The following is a 13,324-nucleotide window of genomic DNA, read 5'->3' on the forward strand; positions in this document are numbered from 1 at the left end:
TTAAAACTAGTTTCTAACTCGTATTTAAACTTGATTTGCAATTCAGAGTTATTGATTATTATCTTAAATCTTTTATACTGATATTGAAATTAATAAGAAAAAAGTCAAAAAGAAAATAATTTAAATATTCATAAATTTATTATTAATTCTTTTTAATCAGTTTTCTTATTACATAAAAGAATGAAGTTGAGACTTTTTCATTTTTTATTGTTTTTTTTTATTGTATATTTATTAAAGTTGTATATTTATTTAATTTTCTTATAAGCGACACACTTTTTTATTTTTATTATTAACATAATAGATTAATTCAAAAATTACATCACAATGTTGAGGATAACTATGATGAATAACTTAATTTTTCCAGCAAATCATCATCTTTTTTCAATTCTTAACTTAATGGGTTTAGAAAATTGAAGAATTGTATCCATTTTTAATTTAATATCTTCGATTTTGGTAATTTTGTCTACTTTCAAAATGTACTTCCTTAGCAATGTTACTAATAAAACTTTCATTGATATCATGGCATAACCACGACCTAAAATAAAAATTAGAAACATTATTTCTTAATAAAAAGAATTATGTATAGTAGTTTTTATTTAAATTAATTTAATCAATATAATATGACTTATATTTAATTTTAATAAAAATGCAAATACCAATACAATCCCTGGGACCATAACTGAATGGAATATAAGCACATGGGTGACGTTTTTTCACTTCTTCCGGAAGAAAACGATCAGGATCAAATTTTAACGGATCGGGCCAAACATTTTCATCCCGATGAAGTGCTATAACTAAAATAACTGCCGAACAGCCTTTTGGTACTATTTTTCCATCTAAAATTTTTATAATTAATTATGATAATATTATTGTTATTCAAATTTCTTTCAGTATTTTAGTATTTATATTGAAAAATAAATAGAAATTCAATTAATAAATACAAAAGAACTTTTTTTTATCTAGACATTTTTAATTACATATATATATTTCGATATAATTACGTATTTATCAAGTTATTTTGTAGAAAATATTTTTACAAATTAAAAATAAATATTATGTAATCAATTGTATTCTTTACCTATTTCAAAATCATCTGTAACCTTACGAGCAAGTAAAGGAGCAATTGGAAATAATCTCATTGTTTCTTTCATTACTCGTTCCAAATACACAAAGTTTTGTAAATCTTCAAATTTCACTGGATTTATTTCTGGATCATTAGAACCATAAACGTTAAAAATTTCCTCGTAAACTTTTTCCTAAATTAATATGAAATAAATTTTGTTATTCGTGAAAAACATTTTTATCTCTATATAATAATTTTATCTATATAATAAAATCAATTATCAATAGGAAAAAATTATAAGCACCTGAATTTCGGGATTATTTGCCAGCATGTAAATTACAGAATCCAAAGTTTTATTTGTGGTATCAGAACCCTTTAATAAATCAGAGTAAAATCATTAACATTGCTTAATTTTGTCTTCTTTAAGAGATTATCAAAAAAAAAAATTATAATAAATAAATTAGGTATATAAATTATTAAAGTAGTGAATAAAAAATATTACTGCCGTTACGAGTGTTATCACTTCATCGCGAAGTTCTTTATCCGATAAGCATTCATTGTCCGTTAATTCTAATAATAATTCCAAAGTTGCTTTTTTCTCTTTTGGAAATTCTTCTATCAAAATTAGTGTTACTTTATTATATTAACCAAAAAATAATTTAACACAGATTTGTATTTTATATTGAATAATAACAATTTTTTTTAAATTTTATTTTATTTTCCACTCTCTAAATTTGAATTAGTTAAAAATCATATATTTTTAACTGACAATCAGTGACTGACTTTTTGCTTTTAAATCAGTTATTTTTAACAGATTCAAATTCAGAGAACAAGTTCAAATTTTTATTTAACTTTATTATTTTTTTTTCATAAAATTATTTATACAAAAACCAAAATGTATACCTCGTTTTTCGTTTGCTTTTAATTTTAAAGCTTCTTTCTTTTTTTGAATGACCTGTAATTAATTTTATATTTTATTGTTTAGTTAATTTTTCTTTTAATGTAATAATAATTGTGTTTAATCATTTAATACTTTTTAAAATTTTTATAATAAAAAAAAATGCAATTTTAAAGAAACATTGTTTGGCTTACATCATTAGTGAAGTAATGAGTGTATTTAACGTATGAATTAAATTTTTTTGCAATGAAAGTCATATTAAATATTAAATCAGAATGTAACCATAATTGCTGAAATCGTTTTTGGATACAAGAAAATGCCCTTAAAAAATGAAAATTACATTCAGTAGTATAATAATTACTCAGAAATAAAAAGAAGTTTTAATTTAAAAATTAAAATAATATTACAAAAAATTAATCATTATTACTTATACAAACAATACAAATTTTATTTGTTTAAAAAATAGTTGTATAAAATTTTTCTCCTACAATCAAATTTTATTACCCTTCTGCAGAGTTGTACATTTTTTCAACATCCTCTTTTTGTGTTTCCACAGAAACATCCATTGAAGTTTCTATTAAAAAAAATTACAGAAAAATTAATTATTATTAAAAAAAGAAAATTTCAAAAAAAAAATAATAATTGATTCAAATTAAATATAATTCAACTAAAGATAAAATTTCCCTAATTATTAACTACAAAAAATTACCACAAATATTGCTGACAGCCATAAATGCAATATGAGGTGAAATTTCAAATTCCGATCCATTTATTTTACTTTCCAACTCTTTTATCAACAGAAGTGAATTTTTTTGAAAAATTGAAAAAAAGGTTTGCAGTATTTTTTGATTGAACGTTGGTTGAATTATTTTTCTATGTTTACGCCATATTTCATCTACAAAAGAAAAATTTGGAAGGTTTTTACTGAAAATTTTCTACCAGATTTAAAAAAAGTTTTACTTTAATTAAATAACCGATTTCACTTGTCTATTATTAAGTATATATTTACTTGGATCAAATAATTTTTATTGAAATCCAATAAATTTTTTTTTTCATTTTAATATTCGATACAACCATTTGATTGATATAAATGGAAATTATTTCATACGAAAATTAAATATGTACTTGATAATAAACAATGATTTAACTTACATTCTGCAGTCACTAATCCATCACCCAACCATGGTTTAGCAAAATCATAAACATAAGCTTTTCCCATTGCTTTTGAACACTGAAGAATCGTCTTTAATATAAATAAATAATAATTACAGTCAACATTAAAGATTTAATTTAGATAAAGAAAATTAAAAAATTTCACAATTATTGTGACAATTATTATTTATTTTTACAAATTTAATAAAGAAAATAATAAGAATTTTGAGAGTATTTCATATCTTACTTTTATTTGTTCGGGATTCTTAGTAAAAATAAATATTTCTGATCCAAATATCAGTCGAAATGGTGATTTATAAGTGGAACTAATTTTTATAATTTGTTTCATAAAATCTACAAACAGAAATAACTTCTCTATTAATTTTGTTAATTAATAAAATTTACTAAATTTTACTTGCAAACTGAATTTTGCTTAAATTTACAAATAAATTATCAAATAATAATTCTACTACAGTAAATTAATATCACTTAGCTGAAAATCTTACTTGTAGAATCACCAATGAATTTATAAGCACATCCAATGAGAGGAAGATTAAACGGTCCCGGAAACTGATTCGTTTTCTTAACTAATTCTCTGTTCTTGAAGAAATGAAAAATAGCACAAATCGTTGTCAAAATTGACACTAAAATATAAAGTATTGTTGACATTTTTCTTTTAAACTCTATTTTTTTAAACGCTATTTTATAATATTGTTTTCAATTAAATCACATTTGTTTAAAATAAAAATAAAATTCGATATACAAATTTAAGAGATATTTGATTAAGAAAGTGAAAAATGATTCTGAACTATTGAATTCTTGAGACTACTTCTTTTATAAACTGCGAGAAGAATGACTGAATTTAAATAGAAATCATTAATATATATTTCCATGAAATTTATCTTCTTATTGAAAAATTATTCTTTGTCTTCACAAAAACTAAATTATAAAAAAATTTTCAAGGCAAATAATTTAAATAATTATCATTTTTTATTACCTCTCTTACAAAGTAGTTTAGATTACTTTTTTTACCAAAATTTTTTTTACTAAGAAAAAAAGAGTAATAAATCGGAAATGTTTGTTATGCAATAATAAAAAAATTAATTTCTTATCATTATCTTTTAACTTTACAAATATAAGGTTTCTGTCTTTTTTTAAAATGCTCTTTTAATTAAAAAGAAAATTACAAATTTTCACTTTTATTTTAATAGAATTATTGTATTTTTAATTTAAAGATTAAACAAAATAATTTTAAAAAATAAATAGCAATAATTGAAAATTGGATCCTTTTGGGAAATTTATTCACAGAAATAAATAAATATATAAATAAATATCTTCGTATCAATAATAAAAATAACAAATAAAACAAATTTTCTTCGAATGTTGCATATTTTTATTTCTCTTAAAAACGACACACGTTTTATTATTTTAATTACTAACATGATGATAGGGTCATTAAAAAAAAACGTCACGATGTTGAGTATAATTATAATTATCATGAATATTTTAACTTTTCCAGCAAAGTATCATCTTTTTTCAATTCTTAATTTAATGGGTTTAGAAAATTGAAGAATTATATCCATTTTTAATTTAATATCTTTGACTTTGGTAATTTTGTCCTTTATCAAAACATATTTTCTCAGTAATGTTACTAATAAAACTTTTATCGATATCATGGCATATGAACGACCTGAAAAAAATTAGAAACATTATTTTTTACGAATCAAGAAATTGCAATATTTTAAAAATTTTTTATAATATTAGGTAGATAAATATATTTAATTATTTACATTATTATTTTGTAAATAATTTTTCCACGGCTTTTAGTTTTCAGTAAAATATTTAATTGAGAAAAAGAAAATTAAAAAAGGAAGATAATAAAATATAAAAACAATTACAATTACACTATAGTGTATTAGTTAATCAATTAATAATTAATTATTCTAAATAGATAATTTAGAGTAAAAAATTATATGAATAGAAAATAAATAGGGAAAACGAGTTTCTGTACTATATAATCAATGGTAATTTATGAATGAAATTACTTCCTAGGAGTTAAGCAAAAAATTTTTTTTATATAAAAATGCAAATACCTATGCAGTTTCTGAGTCCAAAACTGAATGGAATGAATGCACATGGATGACGTTTAATCGACTCCTCGGGTAGAAACCTGTCAGGATCAAATTTTAACGGATCAGGCCAAATTTTTTCATTTCGATGAAGTGCCAAAACTGAAATAATTGCCGAACAACCTTTTGGCACTGTTTTTCCATCTAGAAATTTTTAATTATCTATTTAATGTAATTATGTGCTTTTAATTGTATAAATAATTATATATAAGTATATTTATATTTTAAATTAAAATAAATTTTTTATTATATGGTTCAATATAATTAGATATTTATCAATTTTAAAAAAAAATGTCACAAAAATTAATATTTAATTAATCGTAATATTTTATACCCAATTCAATATTGTCTGACACCATACGAGCAAGGAGAGGAGTAATTGGAAATAATCTCATTGTTTCCTTGATAACTCGTTCCAAATACATAAAGTGATGTAAATCTTCATGTTTCACTGGATTTTTTTCCGGATCGTCAGAACCGTAAACGCTAAAAATTTCCTCGTAAACTTTTTCCTAAATATAATTTAAAATAAATTTTTAAATTCACAAAAAATATTTTAATCTTTTTTAATAATAATTCTATTTTTCGTTTTCTTGATAAAAATTATATTATTATTATTCTTTATAAAAATTATATTATTATTATTCTTAAAAAAAACTAATTTTTTTGCTAGTCTCAAATAAAAATGATATTTTATAGTATTCTTAACAAAAAAAGAATTTTTTAAACTTTAATTAGCAATTACCAAACATATTTCGAAAAATTGATGATACAAAAAATCATAAGTACCTGAATTTCAGGATGAATTGCCAACATAAAAAGTGCAAAATCCACTGTTTTGCTTGTAGTGTCAGAACCCTTTAAAAAATCAAATTAAAATTTTTTTCTTTACGAAATTATTAAATTAAATAATAGTACTTTAATAAATAAAGATATTAAAATAAATTATATAAATTTATATTTAAAATAGAAGAAAACAAATATTACAGCACATATGAGTGTTACCACTTCATCACGAAGTTCTTTATCCGTTAAGCCTTCATTCTCCGAAAGTTCTAATAAAAAATCCAAAGTTGGTTTTCTCACTTTTTCAGAATCCTCTGTCAACCAATCAAAGCAAAATTGTTGTTACTTCAATATTTTAATCGAAAAAATTTACTATTGATTTTTATTTCAATGAATAACAAAATTAAAAAATTTTTCATTTAACTTCTAAGTAGATATTTTTATTTTACTTTAAAAAGTGTACCTTGAATATCATTTCCTTTAATTTGTAAAGATTTTCTCTTCTTTTGAATCACCTGTAATTAAAAATTAAACATTCACTTTTCTTTTATTATAATAAATGTATTTTTGCTCATTTAATTTTTTCCCTAATTTTTATATATATATTAAGAAATAACAAAATATAATCTTTGAAAAAAAAGTATTCTTGCTTACTTCATCAGTAAAATTGTGCATAAAAGTAATGTAGGAATTGAATTTTTTTCCATTGACACTCATATTAAATAATAAATCGGGATGTAGCCACACTTGCATCAATCGTTTGTATAAAACATGAAATGCCCTTAAAAAATAAAAAGTATACTCAAAAAAAAGAAGTCATAAGTTACAAATTTGACATTATTAAAAAAAAATAATTATCATTAATTATGGAAACAATAAAAATTTCATTTGTTTAAAGTAGGTATATAAAACATATTTTTTTTCTACAATCCATTTTTTTTACCTGTCCATGAAATTGTAGAATTTTTCAACATCCTTTCTCTGTGTTTCTACAGAAATACCCATTGAAGTTTCTATAAAAATGAAAATCCCAATTGTAAAAAAATAATTATGATTGAAAAAATTAATTATATCATTAAAAAATTACCATTAAAAAATTATTATTGAAAAATTACTATTAAAAAATGCATTATTAAAATATAATTAAAGTAAAAGTAAAAATTATCAATTACAAATTACCACAAATATTACTGACAGACATGAATGCAACATAAGGTGTAATTTCAAATTCCGGTCCATTTATTTTATTTTCAAATTCTTTTATCAATAAAAGTGAATTTCTTTGAAAAATTGATACAAATGATTGTAGTATTGCTTTATTGAACGTTGGATGAATTAATTTTCGATGATTGCGCCATATTTTTTCTACAAAAAGAATTTTAAATATTCTTACATTATTATAGTCGATTATCAAGTAAATATATTTATTTGAATCAAATAATTTAATTTCCATACGTTCAGCAGTTATTAATCCATCGCCAACCCAAGGTTTAGCAAAATTGTAAATATTATCCTTCTCAGCTGTATTTGAACTCTGAAGAATCGTCTTAAATATAAATAAAAAATTCCAGTCAAATTAAAAAATCAAGATGAAACTTTTCATTAAATTTAAATATTAAAAAATAAAATAATTTTTTTAAATAATTTTTTTCAAGAGAATGAAATCTTACTTTTATCTGCTCTGGTTCTTGAGTGAAAATAAATACTCGTGTTCCCATTGTCATTCGAAATGGTGATTTATAAGTGTAATTAATTTTCATCATTCGTTCTATAAAATCTATGAGCAGAAAAAATGTTTCTATTATTAATAATAATTAATTAATTAATAATAAAGTTAATTAATAAAATTTGTTAAATTTTAATTGTACATTAGTTTTTGCTGAAATTTTCAATGAAACTTCCAAATAATAAATTTATTAATTAATAATTATACTCTAATAATTTTTTTTATCTACCGAAATAAATTATAAATAAAATAAATTAAGTAAAATAAAATTCAAAACATCTTAACAAAATAGATTTCACTTAAAGAAAAAAAAAACTCACGTGCAGAACCACCGATGAATTTGTAAGAACTTCCAATAAGAGGAAAATTAAACGGTCCAGGAAAATGATTTGTTTTCTTAAATAATTCTCTGCTAGTGAAAATGTAAAAACTTGCAAAAATCACTGTTAATATAAACACTAAAATATACAATATTATTGACAACATTTTTTTGACTTTTTATTGAACTTAACTATTTATTATATTAATTTACTTATTTATGAATTTATTAATTAATTTATTTATTTATTTATTTATTTAATGTAGACATTTTAGTCACAAAGTCACAAATGAATCTGAACTATTGAATTCTTTTCGCGGGACTTTTATAAAGTCCGAGAAGAATGAGAGTATTTGAAAAAAAAAGTTGTACTAATTACATGAAATTCATCTTCCCATTAAAAATTAACTTTTTTTCTTCACAAAAACTCGCCTTATAAACTCGTTTTACAAGCATTTAAGTGTTTTTTTTTACTTCTACTTATCTTAAATCTATTTTAAAATTGCTCTTATTATAATAAAAAAAAACTTTAAAGACAACTAATTTTAATATTTATAATGTTATTAACATGTGCTAAAGTGGTTCCACTATTTTTTTACCAATAGTTTTTCACTGATATGTGAAATTAAAAATGAAAAAAATTTTTTAATTGAAAATTGTTATTCTATTATACCGATAAAATTATCCTTGAGTAGAAAAAATACCAACTTTTAATTATAAAAGTATCAACTTAAAATAAAAGGTAATTTTAATTTAATATTAGAAATTCTTTATTTTCTATTTTATTCGTCTTCTTCACAAAAAATATATTTATTTCTTATAAACAACATTTCTCATTTCTTATAAATACACTTTTTTATTTTAATTATTAACGTATTGAGATTATTCAAGAAAATGACGACAGACTTTTAAGGATAGTTGTCATAAATATTTATTTATTTAAATCACATTATATTTTAATTTTTAGCAAAATTTCATCTTTTTTCTATTTTTAACTTAATTGGTTCTGAAAAAAGAAGTAATATTTCCATTTTTAATTTGATATCTTTAATTTTCATAGTTTGGTCCTTTTTCAAAATATATTTTCTCAGTAGTGTTACTATTGAAACTTTCATAGATAGCATGGCATAGTTACGACCTAAAACAAAAACCTTTTATTTCTCAGTGAAAAATTTGTTTTTCTTTAAATTAACGTAGTAATATTAATAAAAAAAAAAATTTTTCAATGTTTTATTGATAACTAAATTTTCTTAATAGAAGAAATTATTTTCTACAACTGGATACTTTTATCAGTTCTGAAATTTTTTTTTCCAATGAAACTGCAAATACCTATGCAGTCTTTGGAACCAAAACTGAATGGAATGAAGGCACAAGGATGGCGTTTATTAACTTCCTCCGGTAGAAATCTGTCAGGATCAAATTTTAATGGATCGGACCATATTTTTTCATTTCGATGAAGTCCCAATGCAAAAAGAACTACCGAGCAACCTTTTGGTACTGTTTGTCCGTCTGTAAACAATAATATTTTATTAATTATAAAAAAGTTTTTGAAGGAAGAAAATAAAAAATTAATTTCTCCACTAGAGAACGACAAGATCGCCACCAGGTGTCAGGAGAAATTCCAAGAAACAACTAAACTGACATCTTGCGGTGACCTTGGCGTTCGCAGGTGGAGAATAGCATTTCCATATTGAATCTCAATAATGTTCGTAATTCTATATAATTATTTCTAATCAAATTTAGAGTTTTTGACAATCAATATAAACGAATTTCAATTTTTAATAGTCAACATAGTTATACCCAATTCTATATCTTCTAAAACCAAACGACCAATGAGTGGAACAACTGGAAATATTCTCATTGTTTCCATGATAACACGTTCCAAATACATAAAGTTATGTAAATCTTCGAATTTCACTGGATTTTTTTCTGAATCATCAGAACCGTAAACGCTAAATATTTCCTCGTAAACTTTTTCCTAAATATAATTTAAAATAAACTTTTAAATTCACAAAAAATATTTTCGTCTTACGAAAAAAATCATACAATCGCAAAATAAAAATTTATAAAAATACTCTACTTTTAACAAAATTAATGTGTTGAATAATAAACATATTTTTTAATCATAATAAAAATATTCTTTTAAATATAATAAACATATAATTTATTCATAATAAAAATATTTTTTTTAAATATAATAAACATATTTTTACTTCTAATAAAAAAAAGTTTCATTAGTAATTACAATTAAAAAATTAATTATACAAACAATATAAGTCACCTGAACTGCAGGATAATTTGCCAACATAAGAAATACAAAACTGATCACTCTGCTTGTGGTATCAGAACCCTTTAATAAATCAAACTAAAATTATCAAAAGTGATTTCTCTTTTTTTTATAATAAAATAATAATACTAAACTATTAATAATAAATAATTGCAAAAATTAGAAAAAAAAAATATTACAGCAGTTATCAGAGTCACCACTTCTTCTCGAAGTTCTTTATCCGTAAAACTTTCACTATCCGATAATTCTAATAATAAATCCAAAGTTCGTTTTCTGCCTTTTAAAGAATCTTCTGTAAAAATAGTACCTATTTATTTATATTTTTTTTTAACAAAAAATAATTTTCTTGTTTAAATGGATAATAAAAATTTACATTTTTTTAATTTTATTCTCTATGTCTCAAAATTTATTTTTTGTAATGAAATTATTTGTAATATTGATGTACCTTGATTTATATTTGCTTTCATTTTCAATGCTTCTCTCTTTTTTTGAATAATCTGTAATTAAAAAACAAGCAGTGCTAAATATTCATTTAATACTTCAATATAATTAATGTACTTTGAATCCAATGACTAATCAAAGTATTAAACAAATATAATTATTTTTTTACTCACTTCATCAATGAAATTATGTATGAACGTAACGTAACCATTGAAACTTTTTGCAAGTGAACTTAAATTGAATAAAAAATCTGGATGTAACCATATTTGAATTAATCGACTAAATAAAACATGAAAAACCCTGAAAAAAAAATTATGTTCAAAAAGTATTCATAATAGACAAAAATAGTTATTTTTTAAACTGAAGTCTTAAAAAAAATTGTAAATAAAACAAAATAATTTCTACAATTTACCTTTTGGAAAATATGTAAAATTGTTCAACCTCCTTTTTTTGTGTTTCTACCGAAACACCTATTGAAGTTTCTATAAATTAAATTAAAATAACAATAGTATAATTTTAATCATAATTAAAAAATTAAAGTAACAATTATTTACATAAAAAAAAAATTTTTTCTAAAAAAAAGAAATTAATTCAGTCCGCAAAAAATGTCAAACAAAATTGTATCATCGATAAATTAAATTCCATTTTAAAATAATTAAAATAAAAAAATGTCTTTAAAAAAATTAATTACAATAAAGAAAAACTAATTATAATTTAAAAAAATAATTATATTAACTAGGAGAAATTAATTGTAATTAAAAAAATTATTTATTTTATTTCATTTAAAGAACAATACCCTTAATTATACAAAAATTATAATTAAAATTAAACTGAAAATAAAATTGATCAACTATAAATTACCACAAATATTACTGACAGCCATCAAGGTAACATGAGGTGTAATTTCAAATTCCGGTCCATTCAGTTCTTTTTCAAAAGTTTTTGTCAAAAGAAGTGAATTTTTTTGAAAAATTGAAATAAAAGTTTTCAATATGTTTTTATTAAACGTTGGTTGAATCATTTTTCGATGTTTACGCCATATTTTATCTATAAAAAAAATTTCGAAGTATTTCAAAAGTTTTCAAAGAAAAATATTTAAAAATTTTAAATACTTATCGTCTCCATAAAAAAATGAAATTAGAATACAGTAAAATTCGTAATTTTTTTTCTAACTTCATCGAACTCACGTTCAGCCGTAACTAATCCGTTACCAAGCCAAAGTTTAGCAAAATCGTAGATATCGGTTTTTTCAATTGTTTTCGAACTTTGAAGAATCGTCTTTAATAGAAATGAAAAATTATAGTTAATATTAAAATTAATTTTAAATTTAATTTTTCGATTTTAAATGAAAAATTTTACTTTTTATGAAGTTCAGATAAATGATTTATTTCATGACCCATGAAATTCGATTTATCGAGAGTCGACTGTATAAAATAACAATTTTTAAAGGATTGTACATCTTACTTTTACTTGTTCCGGATCCTTAGTGAAGAGAAATATTCGTGATCCAATTATCACTCGAAATGGTGATTTGTATATATTACTCATTCTTATAATTTGTGTCATAAAATCTATCAGAAAAATATAATTTACGTTAATTTCGTAAACAATATAATAAAATTTTTCTAATTTTTAGCAAAATGGATTTTACATAAAAGTACACTACATAAAATCTTACGTGTGGAATCACCAATGAATTTATAAGCGCATCCGATTAGAGGAAGAGAAAATGGTCCCGGAATGTGATTTGTTCTCTTATATAACTCTCTATTATTTAAAAAATAAAAAATTGCACAAACAGACACTAAAATACACAATATTGTTGACAACATTTTTCGTTCACTTCACTTTTTAAAACACTATTTTATAATTTTTTTGTAATTTATTTTATAGTAATTCTTTATTATAATTTTTTTTTGTTTATTCTAGATAATTAATTTAAAAGTTTTTAAAATTAGTTTTTTTTAAGTTTTAAATTTAATTATTAATCATTGTCATTTATTTATTAAAGTTTATTTATTGTCGTTTAATTATGGTACTTCATTAAAAGTAAATAAAAGTGCAGTTTGATGTAAAAATTCGTGAAGCATTTTGTATCACAAGAGTCAAGAATGAAACTCGATTATTCAAGACTTGGCACCTTTTATAGAGTAGAAAGAGAATGTAAATATTAAAAAAAAAAGAAGTTGTTCTATTATTATACAATGTAAAGGATATACTAATTGAAAATTTACTTTTTGTCTGTAGAAAAACCTGCTTTATCTAGTTTTTTGCACTTGATTTGCAATTTTTTTGTTCGTTTATAATTATAGAATAGGACTCTGTCCTTTCATAAAAGAAATGATATGAAAATGTAACATTTAATTTGTTCCATTGTTTTTTTCTCGAGATTCTAGGTTTCTCGAGATGAGACTCGCTCGAAGTGCATTACTAATAAATCTATTATTTTAAATAATAATAATAAATATTTTTAAGAAAATATTTTAAATCTTTATCATTTTACTGTTTTAACTTTCACAAGGG

At 21.7% G+C, this 13,324-nt stretch overlaps 1 protein-coding gene across 1 annotated transcript; it reads right to left on the reverse strand.

Annotated features, from left to right (window-relative positions):
- Positions 1–271: 271 nt before the first annotated feature.
- LOC122510583 lies at positions 272–13,270 on the reverse strand. The gene is made up of 34 exons (XM_043625352.1): positions 12,480–13,270; positions 12,266–12,372; positions 11,989–12,079; positions 11,663–11,848; positions 11,214–11,283; positions 10,975–11,101; positions 10,806–10,857; positions 10,540–10,667; positions 10,355–10,423; positions 9,874–10,051; positions 9,403–9,582; positions 7,699–7,805; positions 7,484–7,574; positions 7,208–7,393; positions 6,972–7,041; positions 6,683–6,809; positions 6,492–6,543; positions 6,230–6,342; positions 6,032–6,100; positions 5,577–5,754; positions 5,207–5,386; positions 4,652–4,803; positions 3,620–3,821; positions 3,361–3,467; positions 3,114–3,204; positions 2,671–2,856; positions 2,466–2,535; positions 2,156–2,282; positions 1,967–2,018; positions 1,566–1,678; positions 1,368–1,436; positions 1,079–1,256; positions 657–836; positions 272–535 (listed from the first exon to the last, which is right to left on the reverse strand). Exons 1-34 carry the CDS (start codon positions 12,631–12,633, stop codon positions 372–374), a joined length of 4,206 nt encoding a protein of 1,401 aa, XP_043481287.1. The 5' UTR covers positions 12,634–13,270; the 3' UTR covers positions 272–371.
- Positions 13,271–13,324: the final 54 nt, after the last annotated feature.

This window comes from Leptopilina heterotoma, unplaced genomic scaffold (assembly GCF_015476425.1).
Source record: "Leptopilina heterotoma isolate Lh14 unplaced genomic scaffold, ASM1547642v1 Lhet_120, whole genome shotgun sequence".
Classification (NCBI taxonomy): domain Eukaryota; kingdom Metazoa; phylum Arthropoda; class Insecta; order Hymenoptera; family Figitidae; genus Leptopilina; species Leptopilina heterotoma.

What these genes read in the sequence shown, in the direction of transcription:
- LOC122510583 (XM_043625352.1), bottom strand. Translation starts at nt 12,633, where the DNA reads ATGTTGTCAACAATATTGTGTATTTTAGTGTCTGTTTGTGCAATTTTT. An exon ending in CAAATAATCCCGAAATTCAG is followed by an intron (nt 1,257 to 1,367) that starts GTGCTTATAATT and finishes ATATTAATTTAG; the next exon opens with GAAAAAGTTTACGAGGAAAT. An exon ending in TACAGATGATTTTGAAATAG is followed by an intron (nt 837 to 1,078) that starts GTAAAGAATACA and finishes TAAAAATTTTAG; the next exon opens with ATGGAAAAATAGTACCAAAA.